The following is a 26,923-nucleotide window of genomic DNA, read 5'->3' on the forward strand; positions in this document are numbered from 1 at the left end:
GCGCGGGTGTGCTGCGGCACTGCGGTTCTGAGGCCGTTACCCCAGCTCCTCCAGAGGGCGGTGGAGGAGGCTGGAGCGCGGCGGCGGAGCGCCCGGGCGTCGCTGAGGCACCGGAGGCTGGCGGGGCTCCCGCGGCCGGACGGTCAGGGACACGCAGCGGAGCCTTCGGTCCCCGGGCAGGGCAAAAGGGCTGAGGCGAGCGCGAGCCCGCGGAGGGATGGTGAGCGCCCGGCGAGGGGGGAGCCGCGCCTGAGAAGGCGAGGACACGCTGCGGGCGGACGCTCCCGGCGCCCGTGCCCGCCGGCCGCTGAAACGCCCAGCGCCGCTCTCCAAGGGCCAGCCCGGCCGCCCCGCAGCCTCCGCGGCGCTCGCGATTCATCGGCGGCCGCTGCGCTGAACGACTCCCTCCGGGAGCGGGGCCACCTCGACGGGCTTTTTGTCTCGTGCCCCGGCCGCTCTTCGCGTCCTCCTCCTCCAGATGCCTTTCTTCTGCCCCTCCTCTCCGGGTGCAGACATTGCCAGCGCCGGCTGCGGCTCCACGCGGGATTTGGGCTCGTTTCCCCTGGGGGGTTTTGAGGAGCGAGAGTCCTTCCCCCTCTTCGATGGGATTTTCCTGCCTTGCCGAAATGGACTTTCATTGATTTCGTCTTACTTCTACGTTTAGTGACCAATTCCCTAGGCGTTTTTGTGGTACTTCCCTTTTTCCTCCCCGCCCGAATATATAATCTGTAAAATGGAGAACGAAATCTTTACTCCCCTTCTGGAGCAGTTCATGACCAGCCCCTTGGTCACTTGGGTAAGTAGGATGTCCTTTATTGTGTATTTTGCTGTGTTATTTGCGGCTGCAGAGATGGAGGTGGGCGTTAACGCCGTGATAATCCTTGTGTTCTAGGTTAAAACGTTTGGACCTCTGGCTGCAGGAAATGGGACCAACCTGGATGAATACGTGGCTTTGGTGGATGGGGTATTCTTGAACCAGGTCATGCTCCAAATGTAAGTGTTTTCTTCTTCTCTCGCTAACTTTTTTCTGTGAAAAATAACATACTTTGAACTTAGATTTCACGTCATAAACCCTTAATTTGGTTCTTTGGCCAGAAAAAAAATCAGGTGGTTTAATTGGATCTTGGAAGGAGTGCCCTTCCTGCTTATTAACCAAGTAGTTATACCTCCTGAAATTGAGAAACTGAATCTTTCACTCTGCCAGTCCTGTCTGTATTGTCTGAAGTGCTGAAATTCAAACCACATTGTGATATCTTTGGTAATTTGGTAAAATGACGGAGACAGAGAAATCTTGTCTACGAAAGAAAAAGACTTAACTGTGAAGTTATGTGCAAAGGTGTGTTCTTATTAACCTTTTAAATCTAAGAATAAATGATTCAAAAATTGAAACTGGTGAAGTAACATTTCAGCGGTGAAAAATTCAGTTAACATTGCTGATTGGTCAAGAAGACTTCTGTAGCCAGCAATTTAAATATCTAAGTTTGATCAGATGACTTACCGTGCTATTGATGAGTTATTAAATTAGTATTTGGGGAATTATTTAAAGGTATTTTGAGGTTTATGTAAATAACTGAAGTCATGAGAGCTGGGTTAATTAAGTCTTTTGTTTGACATGTTGAGTTTCTGCTAAGAAGAAATGTGGCTTTTGAGATAGAAATGGAGTGTTGGAAGCATGTTAGTACCTAGATCAGAGAGGTCAAAGTGACTCCATTTTATCGCTATGGTATTGTAGCACAGGTGCACTGTAAGTACTTCAGTGGTTATCATTGCTGGTATTACAGTTGGGTTTGGACACTTCTTTCTTAATAGAGTCTCATTACAACAGTAATCTTGCAACTTTTGATTTGAAGATATTTCTGTCTTATATATGTGAAAATTGATGCAGTATAAAAACTTGTTATTTAAATTCATATTCTATTAATTTTGCACATGTCAGTTCTGTATTTTCCTGGAAATTATTTTTCTTTCTAGATTTATGCTGGTTAGTTTTTTGTCATCTTGACACAAGGGTCATCAGGAAAAGGGGGACCTCAGTTGAGATTTTAAACTACTCTGTCATTTTCGCATGTAGGCGAGTCTCTGGGGCATTTTCTTGGTTGCTGGAGGTGGGATGGCCCACCCCACTGCTGGCAGTGCCATCCCTGGGCAGGTGGTCAGTTGTATGAGAAAGGTTTAACATTTTTGTTTTATTTTTTAAACTTAGTACTTGGGTGAAGAGTTAAAAACATAATAGCTGCTTTCACTTTGAGTTCACACTCATTTAAAAAATATATATTTTGAAAATAGTGATGTTCCAAAAGAATAGCTGCCAGGTTCTCCCTAGCGCCTTGGGAGGGGACTAGCTGCTTTCTAAACCTCAGGTCTACTTCTGTGTTTTCAGTTCCACCTCTCAGTTTCTCTAAGTGATTTTTAGTGTCCTAATTCTGTTCTGAATGACCTATATAAGGGAAATAAAAGGAAAAGTACTATTCTTTGCTTTCTTAAAAGAATAGTTTATTAAAATTGGGTCAACACAGTATGTTTAAGCAGTAAAGCAACAAAATACCTTATTACTATTTTGTTTATTTATTTTTAGGTACAGAGTCTTATTTTTCCCTGGCTATGTAGATCAGGCTGGTCTGGAACTCTTGGAGAGCCACCTGCCTCTGCCTTACAGTTTCTGGGATTAAACGCATGTCTCACCACAATACATTATTTTTATGAACTATGGTTAGAAAATGTGCTGCATAGTTTATTCAGTTGGCTGCATGACTTAATGAACTCTATTAAAGTGCCATTTGAAACTCTGTGTCATGAAAGGATAGTTAACCTAAAGATGAACCTTAATTAAAAACATTTCTAGATTACATTTAGTTATAGAACTTGTGAGCAAGAATCCTTTGTAAATGAAATGGTCTATTTTTCATTGTGTTCCTTATACTTGAAGTTTATTGAGCTTGGATCTGTGGGTTTCATTTTTATCAAATTTGGAAAAAAATGAAGGCATTGTTTCTTTAAATATAATGTGTGTGTGTGTGTGTGTGTGTGTGTGTGTGTGTGTACGTGTAGCTGAACTTACTTGTCTTTCCTCCTTTTGGAAGCCCAGTCACATGTATATTAAGTTCCTAGATGTGTTTTAAAGCTTATTGAGAGGTTCATGGATGTGTTTTTGTTGTTGTTTTTTCTTTGATTTTGACTAGTCTGTTGTGGTATCTGTGAATATTTTCTGTTATGTTTACTCCTACCCAGCATGTATTTCATTTTAGACATAGTTTGCTCTGTAGAAAACTTGCCATTATACCTTCCATGTCCAGGTTTTTCTGTTTTATCTCTTTAGATTCTTAAACATGGGACATAGTTATAATTGTCTTATTGCCCATATATACTAATTGTGTCATTTCATTTAGTTGGTTTTGATTGAGTTTTCTCCTCAGTATGAATTATGTTTCTTTGCTTTTGTATCCTGGTGATTTTATTTGATGATCTTGTTGGATATTGGATATTTTATTATTCCACAAAATATCGATATTTTGAGCTTTATTCTGGGATGTATTTACGTTACTCAGAAACAGTTTTATCTTTTCAGAATTTGCATTTAATTAATTAATTGATTATTTTGAGACAGGGTCTTTTTATGTGGCCCTGACTTTCCTAGAACTTACTGAATAGACCAGACTGGTCTTACAGAGATCTGCCTGCCTCTGCCTCCCAAGTACTAGAATCAAAAGTGAACACATCCATAGTGGCAGTAAGTTTGTTAAGCAGTACCTTTTTGTACTACTGAGTCAAAACTCTTACAAGTACAGTAATTGGTGGGAACAGTAACTGTGTTGTTACCTGAAATAATTTTTTGGTTCTTTCAGTGACTTTGCATAGTTTCTTCACACTTAGAGGTACTGACAGCTCAGAAGTCTGTAGGGATATCCTCTGCAATCTTTTTCTTGTTTAGCTCTCTTCTCTGTGATATTCTTCATGAGTATTTAGCTGCATTATCTCCAGACTTCATTTCCTCTACTCAGCTAATGTACTACCTAGGTTCCCTCCTCCCTGTTCACGGACTAGAGATCTTCTAGGCAGTAAGATGCGACTGTTGTTGGGTTCAGGCTTGGTATCCATCTATCAAGGATCATGGTTTTTGTTGTCCAGTATCTTGAAAAATACTTCTATGTTTTGTCTTCCCCCTGGTGCCCAATTGTCTCAGGAAGTAGAAATCAGCTTATATACTTTAATGACATTTTTGCTCTTACAGCTTTCATATGGAATATAGATGTTTTTGTTTATTTGTTTGGATTTTGATTTTTTTGTTTTGTTTTGTTTTCCAAAACAGTGTTTCTCTGTAGCTTTGGAGCCTGTCCTGGAACTCGCTTTGTAAAACAGACTTACCTCGAACTCACAGAGATCTGCTTGTCTCTGCTTCCCGAGTGCTGGGATCAAAGGCGTGCACCACCACCGCCTGGCTCAGAATATAGATTTTTATTAGGGGAGACTTACTTTGGAAATGTTTTCATTCAAAGTATTTGCTAAGAATAAGAATGTTTATTATGTCAGTGATGCTGGTGTTACCAGTGTGGACCCAGACTCTGAAAATGAGGCGACTGCGTTGTGACGTTTTCTATTAATTACTTTGTCATAGAACTTTGTCCTTTGTTCAGTGATGTGTAATTCATTATATTTAGAGCTAAATCTTGGATTTCATTGAGTAGCTCCTAGAATCAAAGAATGTCACAGCATTAGCCATCTTTAACAGGAGGGAAAAGCTCTGCAGAACTCTGGAATGATAAGCCAGCTACTATCTATGCTTCAGGGCATTTTCCTACTTTAACTGACTGAAATAGTTTTTTTTTTTCCATGACGCTTACAAGACATAAGACCTGATATCAATAAAGTAGAAACCCTCCTCTTGTGTTGTATCTCCCATGAGGGAAAGTGGTCTGAATGACAGGCTGTGGTTTTGCACATACTGTCGTCAGCATTGCTTGCAGTTTGGTTTTCAGTAACTTTCAGGGTAATGTCCATCATGTTGAGAGTTTGTTCATTGCCCTGCTCTAGACTGATGTCTTCAAGAGCAGTATGTAGTGGTCGATGGTTCTCTGTGTAACTAATCCTAAACTTGAGATTATGAGAACTGGAGAAGAATAGGGTGATTAGTTACATGTGCACATACATTTAAGTGTTTCACCGAGAATTATCTTTGCAATGTTAAGTATGAGAAACATCCTTACAGGATAAATGGAACTTAAGACTTTCTTAACTGTTTTTTTAGAAAGATATGTGTTGACTTTCCTTTAGGTTCTATGAAACACTTTGATACTAACTGAGTAATAGTTTCAAATTTAAAATTAATATTTGAGATTTTATAAGGACATTTAATTCATCAGTAACAATTTGTTTTCATATTGGTGTGATATAAAGACAGAAATTATAGTTTTAAGATTTAAGGTGTAGACTTGTTATTTTAATAAAATAGTTAACCAGTTGTTGATATTCGAAAATAATCTTTCTCATTTCTGATTTTACTTCTATGCTTTCTTCATCCATATAATGATATTTTAATAATTTATAAAGTAGATTAATGAAAGAGATCTGCCCCTAATATTTGTGAGACCTAGGGAAGACATGCATTTATAATAGGTATAAATACTAAGAGACCATAAGACAATCTAGCAAATGGTTAAATGTATTTTAGCATTTTACCATGATTATGTGTGTGTGTGTGTATCGTAATATCTTTAAAGGGTTTATATTTATAATTAGTAAAATTTAGAATTTATAAATTGACCATTCACAGTAGAGCATGATTGAGCACAGACTCCTTTCATCATTCCAGGCTCCTCTGTTACCACAGAGGTTTCATGCAAAGGCATACCTAGTGTGTCCAATTCAGGCTCTTAGAATCACTTTTCCAAATTGCTGCTCCTTTGCATTCACCTGTAGTGCATTCCATCCTAAGCACAGACTTGGGGGAAAGTTAAAAGTGTCATCTGCAAGAGAGGAGTTGGTATGTATCATCTTGTTTATATGCACTTATTATTTAGTGGAAGTAAGTGTGTGGCCCAGTGAGGCCAAGAGTGGAAGTCAGAACAGAAATGTTTTGCCAGTATCTAGATATAGTACTGGGTGAGATGAATGAAGGGATGTTTTGCCAGTATCTAGATATAGTACTGGGTGAGATGAATGAAGGGATGGTTCATTCAAAGGTAATTTCATTAAGTGGGTAGTTTCTGAGTGCTGTCTGCGAGGTCATGGGATATGCTCATTTCTCTACCAATAAAGTCTTTCATGCTAAGTGGTAGAAGTAGAATCTTAATAAAGTGTTGGCCTAAAGAGGGAAGTGGTGTTTTACATGGAAGAACTTTTGTAGGTCCAGGAATGTGGTTACCTAGTGTGTAAAGTCCCTGAGCTTGAGTCCCAGCCCTGGGTGGGTGGGAGACATTTTAAGGAGGACATAACTGAACAGGAGTCATAAACAGTAGAAGAATAGAAGGAAAGACATTTTAAACATATACAGTAAACAAAAAGCATGAAGATGTAAATAAAAGTGGTAAAATTAATAGACTTGAGGGAGATGGAGAAATTGGCAAAACTATTGGTGAGAGGTCACAAAGGGAGTTAAAGATGAATACAAGTATAGTTAGGGCAGGCCCATTGAAAGTTCGGAAATCACATATTCATGAAGAAGAGCCAGTCAACATGGTTGGTTAAGCAATAATCTTTAGCTGCTCAGGAACTGGCAAAAACATCTGTAAAATAAAATTTATTTATATTTGGAAGTACAGGATAAAAGAAAATATATTACAAATTCTAAAGTGAGTGAATTCTTTTTGGAATATATTTTATTTTTGGTTAGCATACATCATGACTTTTTGTCTTTGTTAGGGTTTTTGTTGCTGCAACAAAACACCATGACCAAAAAGCAAGTTGGGGAGGAACACTTCATCACTGAAGGGATTCAGCACAGGAACTCAAACAGGAAAGAATCCTGGAGGCAGGAGTTGATGCAGAGGTCATGGAGGGGTGCTGCTTACTGGCTTGCTCCTCATTGCTTACTCAGCCTGCTTTCTCATAGAATTCAGGACCCAGGTGCCCAGGGATGGCACCACCCACCATGGGCTGGGCCTTCCCCTATTGATCACTAAATGAGAAATGCCTTACAGCTGGATCTCAAGAAGGCATTTCCTCAGCGGAGACTCCTTCCTCTGATGACTCTAGCTTGTGTCACATTGACACTCAAAACCACCCAGTCCAGTCTCTTTAGATTTCATAAAGTTATTGAGCATGAGATTGTACACACTGATCAATAAATGGTCACTGTAATGCCGTGGTTTCTATTACCACTCTCAGACCTCCTCTATACACAACTGAGAGTGTGTAAACCAAAAGCATTCATCAGTACAGTCACACACACAAACACAAATCAAAGACTCATGAGTACTTAGGAGATGAAAGACCTCCTACATTGTTTTGACTGCATCATATATCACACTAGCTTGGTTTAGTTGATTTGGTAAAAATTGCTTCCCATGGCTTGCTCAGCACACCTTCTTAGAGAACGCAGGACCATCCATCAGCCAAAGGATGACACCACCCACCATGGGCTGGGCCTTCCCCCATTGGTCACATAATGAGGAGATGCCTTACAGCAGGATCTCGAGGAGGCATTTCCTCATTTGAGGCTCCTTCCTCCGATGACTCTAGCTTGTGCCATATTGACACTCAAAACCACCCAGTACAGTTTCATTATAACATTTATGAATGGTAAGTCAAAATAATTGTACTTTGTTAATATTTTCTTCCCTGCTATACCCCGTCATCCTCTCCCCTCCCCTCCTCTTTTTTGTCTTTCTGCAGTTAGTTTTCCAGTAATTGAATTCTTTAGTAGTAGTGTGTGAGCATTGAGGAAGAAAAGCAGATGGCATCAAAGGGCGGCTGGTAGACTAGAGCAGAGCTCAAACTTTTCCACTGATGACCTCTTTGCACTTGAGAAATTTTTCCATAAGCTTAGCTGTATAGCTGTATAGAACAGGTATACAAGTCAAGCATAAATATACAAATCACAAATAAATCGTTTATTTTAAAGCAATTCTTTGATATTCATATAACTATCATTTATTAAAAACAAAAGCAAATTCACATGCTAAGTATAAAGATATGTTTACTTTTACATAAAGAGTAAAGTCTTGGCTGAATACTTGATACTGTAGGATGTAAAGCATCTTTAGCATTTTTCAGAGATGATCTTTATTTTAATAGGGCCATTAGAGATTCTGATTTTTAATCCCAAGCCAAAATTTATTGTCATTGAGCAGCTTTTTTAAAAAAATGAAACTTGACTCAGCAATTTTAAAAATCAAATACTTTAACATAGTACCATATAAAAATACACAAATTGGATACATTCTAAAGAATGATCACAGGAAAATATTAATAGTATTTGTTTCCCATAATTAAACCTTCATTGGTTCTTTAAGAGCAGAAAACAGGGTATATCCATTCAAAACGCTGACATTTATGGCACACAATAGTCTTGAATCTGAACCAAGATGTTTTAGCAATGTGATCATTGTCATGGCATGGTGTGATGACATGCACTGTGCAGTGTATGTATGCAGTGTAGAGTCAAGGCTGAAGTGCAGTTTCATGGCCCAGCAGGTAAGTGCTGCCAGAGATGTCTTGGTTTCGTTACACATTTTATTTTGGAAGTTTTGGATGCTGTATATTCAGAAACCTTTCATTGTTGCCAGATTTTTTTTTGACCATATATTTAGTTATGTGACTTCCCTATGGGATTGTAACCTACATTTTTAAGAAACTGGACTTAAGAAACATTTTTTTTTCAGTTTCTTACAAAACTAAACTTTGTCTTACCATATGAACTAGCAATCCACTCATAGGAATTTGTCCCAATGAGGACAATCCTACCCTCTCTTCCAGGCTTTTTAAAAGATATAATCCAGGCTGGCCTCCAACTCATGATCTTCCTGCCTGTCCTCAGTATTTGCTTACTGTCAGATGCTACCATAGTCAGCACATTCTTTTTTTTGTTTTGTTTTTTAAAAAAAGTGCTTGGGTTTGTGTCTATGCCTTGTGTGAATTCCCTCAGAGGCCAGAATTGTGACTTGCATTATTTGGAACTGTAGTTACTGACAATAAGTTGTGACCTGCTCTTTAAACTCTTGAGGCATTTTCCAGCCTACGTTTTTTTCTTTTAAATACTATGTTCAACAATATTGGTTGTCCTCAGTTCATTTGGACATATTCTAAATCTTCTACCACTTACAAACTAGTGTCTCATTTTACTAGAGTCGAAGTGTACTAAACAGGTTGTTTTTCTTGTAGACTCTGCTGCAAGTTTGTTTCTGTACCTTTCTTCTAACCTGAGTTTCAGTAGATCATAGCTTTTGCAGTCTTGCTCGTGTTTGTCTGGACCTTTCTGCTTTATGCTTTACTATTTTTATTGTATTTATTGTTTTTTGTCTGTCTTTACCAGGACTTAAATAAATATCTTTTTATCTTGTCTTAACTTGGTGGCATATAATGAAATGCTTAGTATTAATCCATTTGAAGTCTGTTTTACTGGTAGATTGAAAAAGCCCACTTTTAAATTTGTTGCCCAAAGACTAGATCTTGAGCAAATATGGCCCAGGTTACTAATGAAGGCAGGCCTCTCTGACTTTGTCTTAGGGTTCAAGGGCGGTGGGTTAAAGCTTCACAGATGGTTGCCATAACCTTATCGCCTTGTGCTGATTGTGTGGTGACTCACAACAGTCTAAGAACATGAGTTGATTTGCCCAATACTGTGGTTCTCAAACACTCTAGAGGCTCTGGAGGTTGTCTGTGAGATCAGAATTATTTTTATACTATTAAAATGCCATTTGCACCAGACTAAGAGAATTGTGGGAAGAGGGAAGGCAGAGATGTAGTTGCCATCAAAGTGTTACAAGAGTACTGATTATGAAATAAAGGTTGGGTAGGTATATGTGTTTGGGGCACTTGAGCTAAGTAAAGAGACCTGATCTGTACATAAATAAGTAAATAGTGGGTAAATTGTTGCCACCTTGATATGATCAAAACTTCTACTACCTTGTACTGGTAGTTAATAGATTCTTCACACGGTGCTTGTAGTTAAAAATTTGTTTTCACATAAAAATGATGAAGTAGTAAAAGTTACTGCCTAGAGTACAGCTTGTCTTTTATTTTGTTTGAGGCGGGTTCTTGTTTTGCAGCCTAGGCTGGACTTGAACTCAGTGTGTAGCCCAGGCTAGCCTTAATCCTTTTAGTCTCTTAATGTGCTGAGATTACAGGTGTAAGCCACTGTGCCTGGTCAAGCTTGTCTAGTTAATATACATATTTTAAAATATTTATTTTTATTTTAATGTGGTTTGCCTACAAGTGTCTCTTGCCTGTTGCTGCAAAAGTCAGAAGAGGGTGTCTGATTCCCTGGAACTAGGGTTGCAAGCAGTGTGAGGAGCCAGGAGGGTGTTTCCAGTCCTCTGCTAGAGCAGCCAGTGCTCCTAAGCACTGAACCCCTATTTGATATTTAATATGTCTTTTTAATGGAAACTATGCCAAAAATACTTGTGTTGCTTAACAAAGTATTGTTATCACTAGAAATACTTAGATGAAATTTTGAATTGCAAGCCAAGCAAGTCCAGGGTTTTTGGACACTTATTTTTGCTTGAAAGAACAACTGATGATGATTATTTGGGACAGACACATACTCTTAAATAACTTAAACAACTTTTTTTTAAAGGAAAACAACTAATTGTATTTATTGCTAAAATGATATCTGAGTTACAGAAACGATTGACATCTCAATATTTAAAGACTTATCATGTTTACTTTTTTATTTTACATGTATGAGTGTTTTGCCTGCCTGTGTGTATGTGTTACGTGTGTCTGGTGCCCGAGAACAGAAGAAAGTGAATTTCCTGAAACCGGAGTTACAGGTTTTTGTGAGGTACCATGTGGGTGGTGGGAACTGAACTGAGTCCTCTTCAAGAACAAGTATGTGAATTTTATAGTTCTAATAAAATATCTCAACATTTGAAATGTATGCATAATTCAGTGAATCACATTTTGTTTTGACACAGTCTCTCAACATAGCCTAGACTTGCCACAAACTTATACACAAGGTTTTCTTAAATTCCTGATTTTTCTGCCTCAGTCTTTCCCAGCTCTGGGTTTATAGCTCTGCATCACTATGCCCAGCTATAAAGCAGTATATTTAAAATTACCTGTCTATTAGCTAAGAAAACCACATACATCCTTGTATTGTATTGTAGGTAGACCAGTGCATTTTTTCTTTCCCTCCTTTCTTACACCCTTCCCTCCTCTTTCTCCTTTCCTCACTACTCTTCCCTTCCCTTTCTCCTTTCTTTCCCTTCCCTCATTCTTTCTCTACCTCCCTCCCAGTGCGTGGTACTGGACCAATAGGTTTTAATTTCAAATTAGGAAAAGATAAGTTTCATAATCCACATTGCTAATAAGTGTTAAGATAGCAGTACCTCTTACTGGATTTTGAGAGCATCAAATAGTAATATCAATACAATTTGAAAAGGCTATAATATATGACTACATCATTCTTCTGGTTGTATGTTTGTGTGAAAATAAATTTTTTCTTTTTATACTTTAAGCAAAACAGTGTATAAACACACTGAATACAGATGCACATAGTTGATTTCCTGAAATCAGGAAAGAAAGAAAGATAGCATAGCTCTCCTGGTATTTTATACAGTTATGCAACACCCAAAGGTAAGACCTGTATGGCATTGGACTTCTATGATTGCTGTATCTCTGTGATGTTTTCAAAATCACTGCTTCTGTGTGTTAAATGAGGGACTGTGAGGCTGCACTTGATAGATCTTTCTGGGCCAATGAGAGAAACCAAGATTTTTTTTTATCTTTTGAAGAAATAACTTGATATATCTGAAAATACGCCTGTAATCTCTGTGATAGTTATATTATGTATCTTTCCAAGAGTTACTGTAAACACACACACACACACACACACACACACACACACACACACACACACACACTCACGTTGTTAATGTTTGGTTATATTGTTGCCATGCACAGTGAGTGAGTTTATGAGAAGGTTAGAGGGAAAATTAAACCAAAGGACTTTTTTTTTTAAAGTAACTTTTCTTCCTGATCATACTCAAGGATAAGCTATTTAGTATTTAAATAATTCTTAATGGTAGTGATATTTATCTATTGTTTTCATAAAGCAAAATTTTGGTTTATGTGTGTTTTAATTTAGATATATGAATCAGTTATTTCAAATGTTTCATAATTAAATACAAATGTCCATATTTACAAAATGTAAAATTATCACAAAAATAAAAACAAATTGTATACAGGTATTTTTAAGTTACAGGGGCGTGATCACAAAAATGTACACAACAAAAATGGACACAAATTTAGCAACATACTGAAGCATTGGTGGTTAAGCACCAACGTTTAAGTACCAGCACAGAACAGATGGCCTGAGAGGAGACACAACAGGCCTGGAGTCTGGAGAGAAGAGCATAATACCATTAAACATTAAAACTATCAGGTTTCTGTTTTTCATAGATATAGTCAACGAAGAGATAAAGGTGTAATCCTGGTTTGTACCACTGAAAAGTTTAGACTACTCACGTTGTAAATGTGCTGATCTTTCCTTTACATTTTTCTTAATTATAAAATGTGTGTGGGCAGTGGTAGGTAACATACTTACCTGCATATTCTTTAATTGGAATTGGCACAGCATGTTTTAAGTGAGTCATTTACCTATGATCACTTGTTTGAGGCTCTGTTTTACTGACAGATTGGTTTAACCTCTTACAAGACCATTTTTGAGCTATATTGCTTGGCTGTTTGCCACTAGAACATTGTTTTTCTCATGAAAAGAGATGGGCAGTCTGTGATTAGGTTGTTCGCAAATAGCTGTGTTTGATTGGAAAGAAATTGTTCATCTTGTACATGTTACATGTGTAGCATTTAAAGACTAATCTTTTTTAAAAGTCTTTTCCAAAAATAATATAAGAATTTTTGATTATTAATTTTTTTAGCATTGGAAATATTGAAATGAAAGATAGGCTATTTAGAATACTTAATATACTATATAGTTTTCTTTTAGAAAATTCTTGAGTATTTTAAAGAATATTTTACTGAGATTTTTATACGTATATATAAGTATACATATATATTTAAATAACAAAATATACAAAGGAATGGGGTATTTATGTCTATTTAAGGTATATTCTTTTTTTTGTTTTTTTTTTTAATTTATTTATTTATTAAGGATTTCTGCCTCCTCCCCGCCACTGCCTCCCATTTCCCTCCCCCTCCCCCAATCAAGTCCCTCTCCCTCATCTGCTCGAAGAGCAATCAGGGTTCCCTGACCTGTGGGAAGTCCAAGGACCGCCCACCTCTATCCAGGTCTAGTAAGGTGAGCATCCAAACTGCCTAGGCTTCCCCAAAGCCAGTACGTGCAGTAGGATCAAAAACCCACTGCCATTGATCTTGAGTCAGGGCGGTGGTGGCGCACGCCTCTAATCCCAGCACTCGAGAGGCAGCTGGATATGGAAAAAAATTTTTTTGGTTTTTTGAGACAGGGTTTCTCTGTAGCTTTGGTGCCTGTTCTGGAACTAGCTCTTGTAGACCAGGCTGGCCTCGAACTCCCAGAGATCCGCCTGCCTCTGCCTCCCAAGTGCTGGGATTAGAGGCGTGCACTACCACCGCCCGGCCTAAGGTGTATTCTTTATAGATTAGTTGTTGATTAGAATTCTTAGGTTCTGTAAAAGGGATAGTATGGCTTCATAAGTGTGTACTTCAGCTACATAACTATCAGACAGAATTACTAGTATTTGCCCCTAGGAGTAAATAAAATGGATAAGGTTCATAAAGCAGAAAGGTTTTTTGGTTGCTTTTCAGTATTTTTAAAAAAGGTGTTTAAATAGTTAAAGGCTTATAGTGAAAACCAGTACTCCTCTGTTATACCCCTCCTCTCATCTCACTGCAGATCTCCGGCAAAAGAAGTTACAGCCTTTTTATAAGTAGTATTTTTTTTCTGTTTCTAGACACACACACAGACACAGATATACATACACGTGTATATGTTTGCACACAAAGTACTTTCTCTCTGGCAAACAATAGAAAAGTACTGTTTACAGAGAAGTTATATAGAATAAGAGTACCCATATATCTATCTACTTTTATGTGTTCATGTATCATTTTTAAACTTTGATCTATTGACTTCTTTTAGTAGTATGTAGTAATCTGTGTTTTTCCTTATCATATCCTTCTAACATGGTTTTCACAAGATAGACAGCAATCAGTTTCTACATTATTGTTACTATAAATTATTTAGTACACAACTAGATATTTCTTTTCCTGGAGTTACTGAAATTGATATTTTTGTGCATGTGATTCTCCATAAATTCATTCTTTAAAAGTAAAATATTTTTCATGGGTTTATGATTTGAGGCTCTTTTCTTGTGGACTATTTTACCCAAGAGCAGTATTTATCACATAAAGAATCACATCCTTGGGGTGAAAAGGTTTGCTTTCCATGACCCTAACATATGTCAGTGTGACTCAAAATTAGGCATGCATCACATCAGAAATCTGAGCCTTATAATTGAAAGTTTATTGCTCTGTCTACTCACGCCTAGAGTGCTTAATGACTATCCTATTTTGAAGGCCAGAGAGTTTATGATTTTAGAACAGTGATGGAATGTCCATTTACTCTAATCAGGTAGGAACCTCTCGGCTCTATTTTCATAATAAAAAGAGCATTCGGTTAGATACAGGATAGATAGAAAACTAAAACTAGTAGGGTTCAGCCTTATTCAAGTAACTGTACTTTCTGTTGGACACTTTTCAAGTCTGGATAATCATATAAATTTCCTTAGATTTCATGTGTGTACTTAACAGATTTGTTCGTACAAAACAGTTTTAATGAAACAAATTTATTTTTTTAAATCCCTTTTCTTAAAGAGCCCCGTTGAATATAAGGATTAATTTTAGGTGTTCTTTCCCTACTGTTTTGCTTTTTCTAGCTTAACTTGTCATTTTTATTTCACCTCTAGTTTCTAAAATAATTTTCTCTCATATCATTAATACATAAAATGTTGGGGATTAGTACTCTGAACTCTCAGGATGCTGGGGCAGGAGGATTACGAGTTTGAAACTAGCTTGGACTACATAGTGAGATCCCATGTTAAAAAAAAAAACAACTCCCTTTTGTAGATTTAGAATTATCTTGATTGTTTAAAGCAGTTTTTCTCAGAAGCTTAATAGAAAAAAATCCTTAACACCTAACAATTGTTTTTAACATGAAGTTCTTAAAATATTTTGGTCAAACCAAAAGTTAAGGTATAAATACATGGAAGTTCTTAGAAGAGCAAAAGAATTTTGAGATGTCATGTGTAAATGTTAGGTATGACTTTTAAAACTTTGAGGTTTGGGTATGTCCTTGTCATGATCAAGGCATGGAATTATAATATATATGGAATTATTATTAAGTATGTACAGTTATTTTAGTATCTATACGTTTTCAGTAGTGATATTGAAATTATATTGTTAAATTTAAATAACCCATATTCATAATAAAACATCTTTGTGATGGCAGCTGGCAGGAAAAAGCAAGTACATCATCTTTAACTTGACTGCCTACTGTGGAAACAGAATTGGAATATCTCAAAAATAAATGGTGATTTATTATTTACTTGGGTTTTGTAGATGATATTGATGGAACTTCCTATTGGCCTTTTGTTTCCCTAAGTGAGAATAAAGTCAAAGAGCTCAGTAGATCTAAGTAGAGTGTAAATTTGGAATTCGGTTTAGTGGTTTATATTACTTCTAGGTATCAGTAAAATATTTTCTAGTTCTAAATATTGTCAGTGTATGAATACAAATGATCAAGGTTATGAAATGCATAAAAGGCCTCAAGTATATAATGCAAATTTATATGAAAGCTTGAAGGTAGCTAGAGAGCTGTGGTATTTACTGGATGCTTATGGTTGCAAATAAAGTGTGTGTGTTTACACATAGGCATATCTAATATTTTGTTTTGTTGCGAACATAGAAAAAGATTTCCTCCAGATTTCTGCAGTTGTAACCATGACTTTCTGACCATGCTTCTGTTGTCTTTGTTTGCTATTATGTGCAATCTGACTTCTGGGATAAAGTATCATTTTTATAAGGAACTAGTTCTAATTGGTCATTTTACTTCAAAGACTTAGCGAATTTTCTATTTAAATTCTCATTTGCCTTTGGGCTGTTTGTCTTTATTCATTGTTCTCTTGTTGTAAGCATGAGCCAGTCACAGGTTTAGCCTGTCTTAGCAATATTCAATATTTTGCTTTGCATACCCCATACCTTGATTTAGGAATCTTGTTATTCAGTAGAATAATTGTCATCAGTATTTACTTTGTGTGAGATAAAAGTTTGAGTGGGGAGTGACTGTTTCAGGCTGCCAAGTAGATTGGAGAATGACAAATTAAAAGAGTTGATATTAGAAAGCAACTATTAAAACAGTTGTTGTGTAGTCAGTGATTATTTTTATTTAATCAGCAGTGTTTGTGTCTGGAATTATGCCCTTAGAAATAAAATGTTATGAGATCCTGTGCTTCTCTCAGGGAGCTTTCAGGTTAAATGAGAGACCAAGAGTCAGAAAAGCATAGGATAAAATTATGTACCAAGTCAGGGAACAGTTATTATACTATGACTTAGACCTCAAAATGATGGAGGAAGGTCATTGGTTAAATAAAAAGAAACTGCTTGGTCCTCATTGGTTAGAAGATTGGTGGGAGGAGTAAACAGAACAGAATGCTGGGAGGAAGAGGAGGTCAGCTCAGACTCCACGGCTCTCCTCTCGGGAACAGACGCCTCAGAGAGACATGCTCCCCGGGAAGACGCAAGCTATGAAGCTCCGACCCAGGATGGACATAGGCTAGAATCTTCTGTAGTAATAGGAGCGGCAGGGCTGCGTCCCCAACACCCCAGCCGCCTGCTCGGCTAGCTTATGCCCGAAATAACAACACACAAACTTTAATCTCTGCTTGGCCCATTTCTATCTAGCCTCTTCTAGGCTAATTCTCACATATTAATTTAGCCCATTTCTAATCATCTGTGTAGCACCCCTAGGTGTGTTTACCAGAGGCGGTTGCGGGGAGCAGGCAGAAATCCTTAATAAATAAATAAATAAAAAAAACCAACAAGATCAAAAACACTGCTGAAGAGGTTGTGGGGAATAGGGAACACTTCTGCATTGCTGGTGGGAGTGCAAGCTGGTACAATTCCTTTAGTTGTCAGTGTGGTGATTTTTCAGAAAATTAGGAAGGAGCCTTCCTCAAGACCCAGCATACACTTTTAGGTATATGCCCAAAGGATGCTCAGTTGTGCCACAAGGACATGTGCCCAACTATGTTCAGGGAGCTTTGTTTGTCATAGCCAGGACCCGGAAACATCCTAAATGCCCCTCAACCAAAGAACGGACAAGGAAAATGTGGTACATTTACACAATGGAGTACTACACAGCAGAAAAAAATAATGACATCTTGAATTTTTTTTTTTGTTTAAGATGAAGATTAAAATTAAGGTAATACTTTGTATTCTGGAAATTTATTAAGAAAATGATCCATTTAATTCCTTCTCTCACAAAAGGAAGGCACTTCTTTTAGATGATAACCATATTAATTTATTTGATCACAATACTTTTACTGTGTGTAAGTATATAAAAATCATTCTGAAAACCTTAAATACATAAAAAATTCATTATTAATTTGGAATATTTTTATTTTCACAAATTAGCTAATGTTATTTTAGTATCTGTATAAATCTCAGCTGTTTATTCACTTGTTAGGAATGAGTTTTGGAGAGAGATTAATGCATTAAGAAATCTAGCTGCATAGAATAGCCCAATATTTTAATTGAATTTATAAAGAAAAGCTAGGAAGAAAATTTGTTAAGCATTTGAAAAATCAGTATTAATATTTAAGATGTAAATTCTGCAAGAATTTGAGGGATAAACAACATTTTGGAGGCCTGAGTACTATGAGATACTATTTGAAAAACTAATGTTTTTCACATATTTCTGACATATAATTTGTATAGGAATGCTCATTTAACCCACTGTGGTCACCTCTCTTTAAACAATGGAATGTTTTTTTGTCAATGTAAGTTTAGTTAAATAGCCATATAAGCAAAAGCAACTGAAGCGTGTGCCAAGAAAGAAAAGTTCCGCTCTTAATTGAGTAACCAGGTGATTCTGGGGAAGACCTGTTAATTGCAAAGGATCTGTAGGCAGAAGGGAGTATTTCACAAACTCATCCTCGGGGACCAGCATTTGATTGTAATAAACTATATTTTAAATACGCTGCAAAATCCAAGGGAACACTTTCGTCTTCAAAACAGCAGCATGCCTCCAAGAAAACATATCCTCAAACCTGTTTCTTATGATAGCTCTGAAATACAGCCTTCTAATTCTTGAATCCCTACAGGGACAAATCCCACCAGGTTTCCTGGAGTTGGAAAGAAAAGCGATTAACTTTCCATTCTTTTCAAGACTGAATATTTGCATAGGCCACTTTTTAATTTAAACTGCTTACCTAACCTATAAAATGCAGTTAATCTGGGTGCTTGTTATCAATCACAACTCCAGAAATGTAACCTTTAATTTATTTTTATTACTTTCTCAAAATGTAAAACTTTATTCAAATGTCACAGCTTCTCTACCTCCATTATGAAAAGTTGTCTAACTAAAGAATGTGAGAACCTTCCACTAATGATCCTTACTGCTGAGACTGTGGCGAGTTTATCCTGAACTTCAAAATGAGTACCAGCTTTCTCTTGTCCATTTATCTACAACATGTGGTACATGTATGCAGTTTTCCTCTCCTGGAAACCATTGCCAATAAAATGAACCGTAGAGTGTAATTAATACAGTATTGTGGGGAAAGTTTTAATGATAATTCTACAATAATACAGACATAGGGCAATATATATGAAATAAGCTTTTGTTGAATTTCTGAGAAAAAGTTTTTTTAATATGACTTTTAAAGCATGTATATCTAATACCTTGAATGTAATATAATGTTTTAAATAAAACATTGCTTATATGAAAAAAAATATTGTATCATGCCACTTTGCTGAAAGTGAGTAACAACTGTAGGAGTTTGCTTCGGGATCTTTTATGTATAGAATCCTATCTATATTTTGACTTCTCGTCCATTTGTGCCCCTTATATATACTATATACTTGTTCTGAGTTATTGCTCTCAATAAGATTTAGGGCATAATGTTGAAAAGTAGTGGACAGAGTGGACATCTTTGTTTTGTTGATGGTTTTAATGGAATGCTTTTGAGTTTTTCTTCATGTAGCATGATGTTTGTTGACTATGAACTTGCATGCACCATTGTTATGTTGAGATGTTTTCCCTGCATTTGTAGTCTCTCTGGTACTTTTATTATGAAAGGGTGTTAGAATCATTTTGGCGGAGGCCAAAGAGGCACTTTTGCATCTACTGAGATAATCATGTGATTCTGTTCATGGGTCATTTATGTGGTGGATTATGTTTATTGATTACAGTTGTTGAGCAATACTTGCATTTGTGGAATGAAATGACTTCATCATGGTTGATAATCTTTTTGCATATTTTTTGAGACAGGATTTCACTGTGTGGAATTCATGGAAATTCGCCTGCCTCTGATTCCTGAGTACTAGGATTAAAGGCATGTTTCCACCATGCCTGTTTGATATGTTCTTGAATCTTCTTTGTAAGTGATAAGGAATTTTGCATCTGCATTTGTCAGGGAGATCGCTTATAATTTTGGTTGTGTCTTTATCTGGTTTTGTTATTAGTCTAATACTGGCTTCGTTAAGAGAATTTGGAAGCATTTCTTCTATTTCTAGTAAATGTAATAATTCAGGAAGCATTAGTGTTAGTTCTTTACAGGTGTGGTAAAATTCTGTGGTGAATCCATCTGGTCCCAGGACTGTTTTAGTCAGTAGGTCTTTTATTGCTGCTTCAGTCTAGTTTGTGGTAGATCTGTTTAATATTTTTTTAAATCTTTTCTTGATTAACTTATTCGGTCATGTGCATTTAGAAACCCATCAATTTCTTTTAGATTTTCCAACTTGATGGACTATAAGTTTTTAAAGTATGTCCATGAGACTGGATTTCATTGGCAACAGATATAGTGTCTCTCTATTTGCCCCTAATCTTGTTAATTTGGGTCTTTTCTCTCATGGTTTATTTGTCTAAGGGTTTATCAATAATTTCTAATTTATTTATTTCTATCCTGATCTTACTTAGTTTATTCTATCTCCTAGTTTTGAGTTTAGTTTGTTCTTGTTTTTTAAGAATACACACCTTTAAGTTGTTTATTTGAGACTTTTCTGAAGACTTCTCTGATTTTGTGATGTGGGAATTTAGAGCTGTGAATTCTCTGGACCTTTTGTGTGTGACACACACACTGTTGATTTTTAGCTCTATAGCCTTGGTAAGATAGACTGCATAGAGTTACTTTTATTTTCCTGTATGTTGAGACAGCTTTGTGTCCTGGTATGTGGCTAGTTTTAGAACCTCATGGATTGCTGAGAAGGATGTCTGGTCTGCAGTATTGAGTTGAATGTTCTATATATATGTTAGTTCTGTTTGATATATAGTGTCATTTAGCTCCATTTTTTTCTCTGTTCATTTTTAGCTTGAAGACCTGTCTTGATAACTGTTTTGGACTTAATGTGTGATTTTTTTTTTTTGTTTTTGTTTTTCGAGACAAGGTTTCTCTGTAGCTTTGGAGCCTATCCTGGAACTAGCTCTTGTAGACCAGGCTGGCCTTGAACTCACAGAGATCTTCCTGCCTCTGCCTCCCAAGTGCTTGGATTAAAGGTGTGTGCCACCACCACGTGGCTAATGTTTGATTTTTAAATCCATCTTTGTTTTATGAAATTGGGTACATATTGTAAAAAGAGGGCCCACTTGTGCTTCCTGGCCACCCTGCTAGCTTAGCTCTGAAATAACCACACAGAAATTGTATTCATTAAAACACTGCTTGGCCCATTATCTCTAGTTTCTTATTGACTAATTTTTTTTCTTTCTTTCTTTCTTTTTTTTTTTTTTTTGGATTTTCATGACAGCATTTGGTGGCTGTTCTGGAACTAGCTCTTGTAAACCAGGCTGGCCTCGAACTCACTAATATCTGCCTGCCTCTGCCTCCCAAGTGCTGGGATTAAAGGTGTGTGCCACCACTGCCCAGCTTTGTTGGCTAATTCTTTGATTATTTATTTATTTTGTTTTTGTCGAGACAGGGTTTCTCTGTAGCTTTGGAGCCTGTCCTGGAACTAGTTCTTGTAGACCAGGCTGGCCTCAAACTCACTAAGATCCGCCTGCCTCTGCCTCCCAAGTGCTGGAATTAAAGGTGTGCACCATCTTAATTTAACCCATTTCTATTCATCTGTATATCGCCACATGGCAGTGGCTTACTGGGAAAGATTCTAACTGGCGTCCATCTCAGGCAGAGGATCCATGGCTTCTCCCTGACTCTGCTTTCTTCTTCCCAGCATTCAGTTCTGTTTTCCCTGCCTACCTAAGTTCTGCCCTATCAAAAGACTAAGGCAGTTTCTTTATTCATTAACCAATGAAAGCAACACATAAATAAAAGGACCTCCAACACCAGGTACACCTGTGTTTTGTATGATTGTTTAGAATAATAATGTCCTCTTGATAGAATGTTTTCCTTACTTTCATCACTTCTAATTTGTGTTGGTCTATTTTATCATATATCAAATAGTGACTCCTGCTTATTTTCTGGTTTCATTTAGTTTGAACACCTTTGTCCATCTTTCTTTCAAAGGTATTGTCTAGTTTTGGTGGCAAGATAGTTTGCTTGGAGGCAAGACAAAGGATCCTGTGTACTGCTCCAATAATTCAAGTTTGTGTGTTTTGATGGGGAAGTTGAGTCTCTTGCTATTCAGTTTTTGAAAGGTTTGTATTAATTCTTTTCATTTTGTTGTTTTTCTTAGTCCTTACTTGCTCAACAACTGTCTTATTACTGTTATTCTTTCTGTGTCACTTCTTAGATTTAATCAGTCTCTTATGTTTGATGCATTCCCTCCATTAATCTTTGTAGAGAGCTGGCTTAGTTCTTTCTTATCAATTACTGTACCCTGCTTTTTTTCATGGGAAGTTTCTTTCTTCCTTTGTGACAGGTAGTTCTTCTGGCAATAGTAATCAGATTTGGCATCTTTGAAATTTGAGGACTTGAAGTACATTGCTTCAGCTCTTCTGGATTTTAAGTTTCCTTTGAAAAGTCAGTTGTTAATCTGACAGGCTTGCCTTGGTTCTGTGTATTTCTTGTTTTAAGCATGGCATAGTTTGCCTTGGTGAAGGGCTGTTCTTTCTGGTTCTGTTTGGTGTTCTGTAGGCCTCTTGTGCCTGGATTGGCATCTCTTTACTTATATCTAGAAATTTTTCTTCTATGAATTTTTTTCTTAAAATACTTGCTATGGCTTTAACATAGACTTATTCTCTTATGTTCACACTTTTTAAACTTCGCTTTTTCATAATATCCTACAAATCTTGTATGGTCTGTTGCTGTATTTTAAAAAAATGTTATTGACTTTAAGAAATAGTCTCATGTCTTTACCTTATTCTCAAGTCCTGTTAGATGTCCTGTATTTATTCTTTTTTTTACTATTTGCTCTCAGGGGGTCCCACCACCCAACTCCCAAATAAATACATGGAATTTTATTAATGCCTGGCCTTAGCATGTTTCTTGCCAACTTTTCTTAAATTATCCTGACTACTTTTTGTCTCTGGGCTTTTACCTTTCTCTATTCTATGTGTCTTTCTTTACTTATTACTGTATGGCTTTCTGTGTAGCTGGGTGGCTGACCCCTGATGCCCTCTCACCTTCATTTCCTGTTCCTTGATCCTCTCTTCCCAGATTTCTCCTCCTATTCTTTCTGCCAGCCAGCCCAACCTAGCCTTTCTCCCGCCAGTTACAGTTCATTCAGCTCTTAGACGAATCAGGTGTTTTAGACAGGCAAAGCAGCACAGCTTTGCATCATTTTATAAATATTCCACAGGATAAATAAATGTGACACATCTTAAAATAATATTTCACAACAATGTCCTGTGTAGGATATTAGTCCTTTATATGATCAATTCTGTTATTTGGCCTTAGGTTTTTAGTTGAGTTTTTCATTGCAATTTGTTATTTCTTCTGTATATCTATTTTTTTTTTTGTTGAATTCCGTTGTATCCTGTGTTGACTTCCTATTTATTTCATTCATCTGTTTTTTATTTCTTTTTAAGGCGATTGAATTTGTTCAAATATTTTTACATGTCATGGGGAGCCTGTTACTATGGGGTTGTTGATTTTTTTCTTCTCTCATACAATACATCCTGATTGCTTCCTCCCCTCCCCTCCCCTACATCCCTTTTCCTTCTGGTCCACTGCTCCTCCATTTCCTTTCAGAAAAGAGCAGGCCTCCCAGTGTTATCAGCCCAACTTGGCGTAACAAGGTACAATAAAAGTAGGCATAAACCCTCATATCAAAGCTGGATGAAGTAGCAGACAAAAGAATCAGAGACACCTGAGCTAAACAACCACAGTATGTTTGCGAGGGCCTATGTGCAGGTCCGTGCAGGCTCCATGATTGTTGCTTCAGTCTCTGTGAGCCCCCCTGAGCCCTGCTTGGTTGATTCTGTGGGCTGTTTTCTCCTGGTATCTTTGAACTCTCTGGCTCCTATAAACCCCCACCCCCACTCCCATTTTTGGAGGATTCCCTTGCCAAATGCTTGTTTGTGGGTCTCAGTATCTGTTCCCATCTGCTGCCAGAGGAAGCCTCTCTGATGATGATTGGTTTAGGCACTAATCCATGAGTATAGGAGAATATCATTAGAAATCATTTCATTGACTTTTTTTTTGTCAGTTGTGTTTGGTTATACCCTAGGTCTCTGGGTAATCCAGCTTCCTGATCCTGGCCATCTGGGTAGTGTCCACATAGTCTCCCTCTCATGGCTTGTGCCTCAAGTTATACCAGTCATTTGTTGACCACTCCCTCACGTTCTGAGCCAGCATTGCCCCAGCGCATCTTGTGGGCAGGACAGGTTGTCGGTCATAAGTTTTGTGGGTAGGTTGGTGTTCCAGTTCCACCACTGGGAACCTTGCCTGGTTACAGATGGCCTGTTCAGGTTCCATATCCTCCTTCACTAGGAGTCCTCACTAGGGTCACCCTCATAGGTTCTAGGAAATTCTACTGTACTAGGTTTCTGCATTACCCGCAAATGCCAGTCATCTCCCCATACTCTCTTCCTCTGTTCCTCCCTCCCTCCCCCACCTGATTCCTCTAGTTCCCATCCCCACCTGCCCCCAGTGCACTCACAAAATCTATTCTATTACCCCTTCCCAATGAGAACCATGATCCCCAGACCTCTCTTCTTTATCTAAGTTCTCTGGGTCTGTGGATAGTAACGGATTACCCTTTAATAATAGCTAACTAATGTCTACTCATAAGTGAGTACATATCATGTTTGTCTTTCTGGGTCTGGGTTGCCTCTCTCAGGATGATTTTTTTTCTAGTTCCAACCACTTGCCTGCACATTTCATTGATGTGGGAGTGTCATATATCAATCTGTTGATTTCATTGGTTAAGTAATAAAGAAACTGCTTGGCCCTGATAGTTTAGAATATAGGTGGGTGGAGTAAACGGAACAGAATGCTGGGAGGAAGAGGAAGTGAGCTCAGACGACATGCTCCCCTCTTCCGGACAGACGCAATGAAGCTCTGACCCAGGATGGACGTAGGCTAGAATCTTCCCAGTAAGCGCACCTCGGTGCTACACACATTAATAGAAATGGGCCAGGCAGTGTTTAAATGAATACAGTTTGTATGTTGTTCTTTTGGGGCATAAGCTAGCCAGGCGGCCGGGAGCCAGGCTGTGGGAAGAGGTCCGCAGCTCCTACAACATCTTCTTGAGTCTTCCTTGATGGCAAAAGTGGTGGGTGGGGGCGCAGTGATTCCCATTGGGAATAAGGATAGTTAGGCCCAGATAGTTCTGTCCCAGGACCTGCCAGTGCCCCCACTGACCACAAACAGAGAGCACTGAGACCCATGTTGCAAGTTCCCTAGGAACCATCTTCCATGATGGCCAGCTTGCCGTTCTCTCCTCTTCCCTGTATAGTGCAGGGCTTCACAGAGAGGCATCCACAATGAGGGACTGGATGGCACCAATGGTGATGGGGTGGGGCTAGGGGTGTGGGTATGGTTAGATATGGGGCTGAACTGGAAGCCAAGGAGCTTGCATTACAAGTTCCAAAGAGAGAAATCAAATATCCTCCTGATCTCCCATGCATGCACAAGCCTTGGCGAATATGCACACTCGTGAACATGCACACCATCTCTCTAACCCAATCCCAGTCTTAGGGTTTTCTTGATTCTCCATGAGAAGGGGAAAACCAGGATAGATCAGGAGGAGCAGGGGGAAGAGGAAGTAGGAGAGAAGGAAGAGGAAGAGGAGGTGGAGAAACCTGCAGTTCCCCAATGAGGAGAGGCTAGCACCTAGGGACTACCCACTACATCCAGGTACCACAGTAGTTCACTTACAGGACAGTGTCTACCCTGTCTGGAAGGATGTCCCACGTGATCCAACGTCTTTGCCTGTACCTAACTGGGCATCTCACCTGGGAGCTTGTGGTAGATGCTGCCAGAAAAGAAAGCTGCCACAATGTAGTCGGGACAGTGCCTTGAGTTCCTCGTCCCACCCCCATCCCACCACACCACAGCACACCCCCACCCCACCCCTACTCACAACCCGGGTGCCCACCTTCCCACCCAAGCCCCATGCCTCCTCTGGGGACACAAATGGCCTGCAGGAAGGAGGACGGATCTCACTTGCTGAAAGGCAAAAGCTGGCTACCTGGCAACAGTCCCGTGATGGGGTTGGGGGTAGAGTCAGGGTCCAAAGCCAGTCCATGCCCTAGAAGTTGCTGAGGCCTTTTCAAATCCAACACCCGTGGATTTTTCACCAAGTGAGCCAGACGTGTGTACACTGGACCCTAAGCCCAGGAGAAGGGAGAAGCTGGTTTGTTGGCCAACTAATCTGACAGAGACATCGTTAATTTTGGCCTTGTCTTTCCTCATTTAATTTAGCCTGAAAACTTAAGGGGAAAACTAATCTCTTAAAGTGAGGTATGGCATATGTTGTGTGAGGGTGCCCTATGAGGAAGGGGAGAGAAGGCAGAGAAGACTGGACACTTCTGGGCCTGGACCCTGACTCCAGGCCGGGGCAGAGGACTAAGGAGGGCACAGCTGGTAGGCAGATGACCCAAGCAATCAACCCCTTTGTCAGTGCCTACCTGTGCACCTCCCCTGGGACCTTGTGGTAGAAGCTGCCGGAAAAGGGAGTTTCCAAAATGTAGCCCGGGTAGGGCCACGAACTTCTCACCCAACCCCCACCTTTACTCCCTACCCGGGTGCCCACCTTCTCACCCCAAGTCCCATGCCTCATTCACTGAGGACATGTTGGAGGACATGCCAAAGTCCAGGGACAAGGCAAGGAGGAGCGGCCAACTAGGGTTTGCCTACTTTCTCTGTGCCCACATTCACCTAGGGTACTTGCCTGCTTCACTGAAGCTTGGCAAAAGCTCTACCACACTCTGACACCACTGGCCTTCTCAGAACCAATTAAATCATAGCCAATTACTTAATAATCTTGACAATCTGTGCATGTGTTGAAAACATTATTTGCTATTCCCTAGCAATGTAGTTATATATTATAGACTATGACTTACTTGTCATGCAATTATTCTAGGCTATGAGCTATAAATAATGAAATTGATTTACCTATCTAATGAGATCATCAATAATATCTAAGATCTTTGAAATGAACTTTACAAAATCAAGGTTTTCAATTAGTAAAGACTGTAGAATAAAGTGTTTTGTCTCTA

The 26,923-nt window shown here is 38.5% G+C and overlaps 1 protein-coding gene across 6 annotated transcripts in view; it reads left to right on the plus strand.

Annotated features, from left to right (window-relative positions):
• The first annotated feature begins 584 nt into the window (after positions 1-584).
• LOC142832198 (ankyrin repeat and SOCS box protein 3-like) overlaps positions 585-26,923 on the plus strand; it is a 152,223-nt gene continuing 125,884 nt past the window's right edge. For all 6 annotated transcript variants that reach the window (XM_075942467.1, XM_075942468.1, XM_075942470.1 and 3 more), the window contains exons 1-2: positions 585-796; positions 893-993. In XM_075942467.1, coding sequence (XP_075798582.1) covers positions 734-796; positions 893-993 — 164 coding nt within the window. In that variant the 5' untranslated portion in view covers positions 585-733. The remainder of the gene's footprint in view (positions 797-892; positions 994-26,923) is intronic.

Source organism: Microtus pennsylvanicus, chromosome 12, assembly GCF_037038515.1.
Source record: "Microtus pennsylvanicus isolate mMicPen1 chromosome 12, mMicPen1.hap1, whole genome shotgun sequence".
Taxonomy (NCBI): Eukaryota; Metazoa; Chordata; class Mammalia; order Rodentia; family Cricetidae; genus Microtus; species Microtus pennsylvanicus.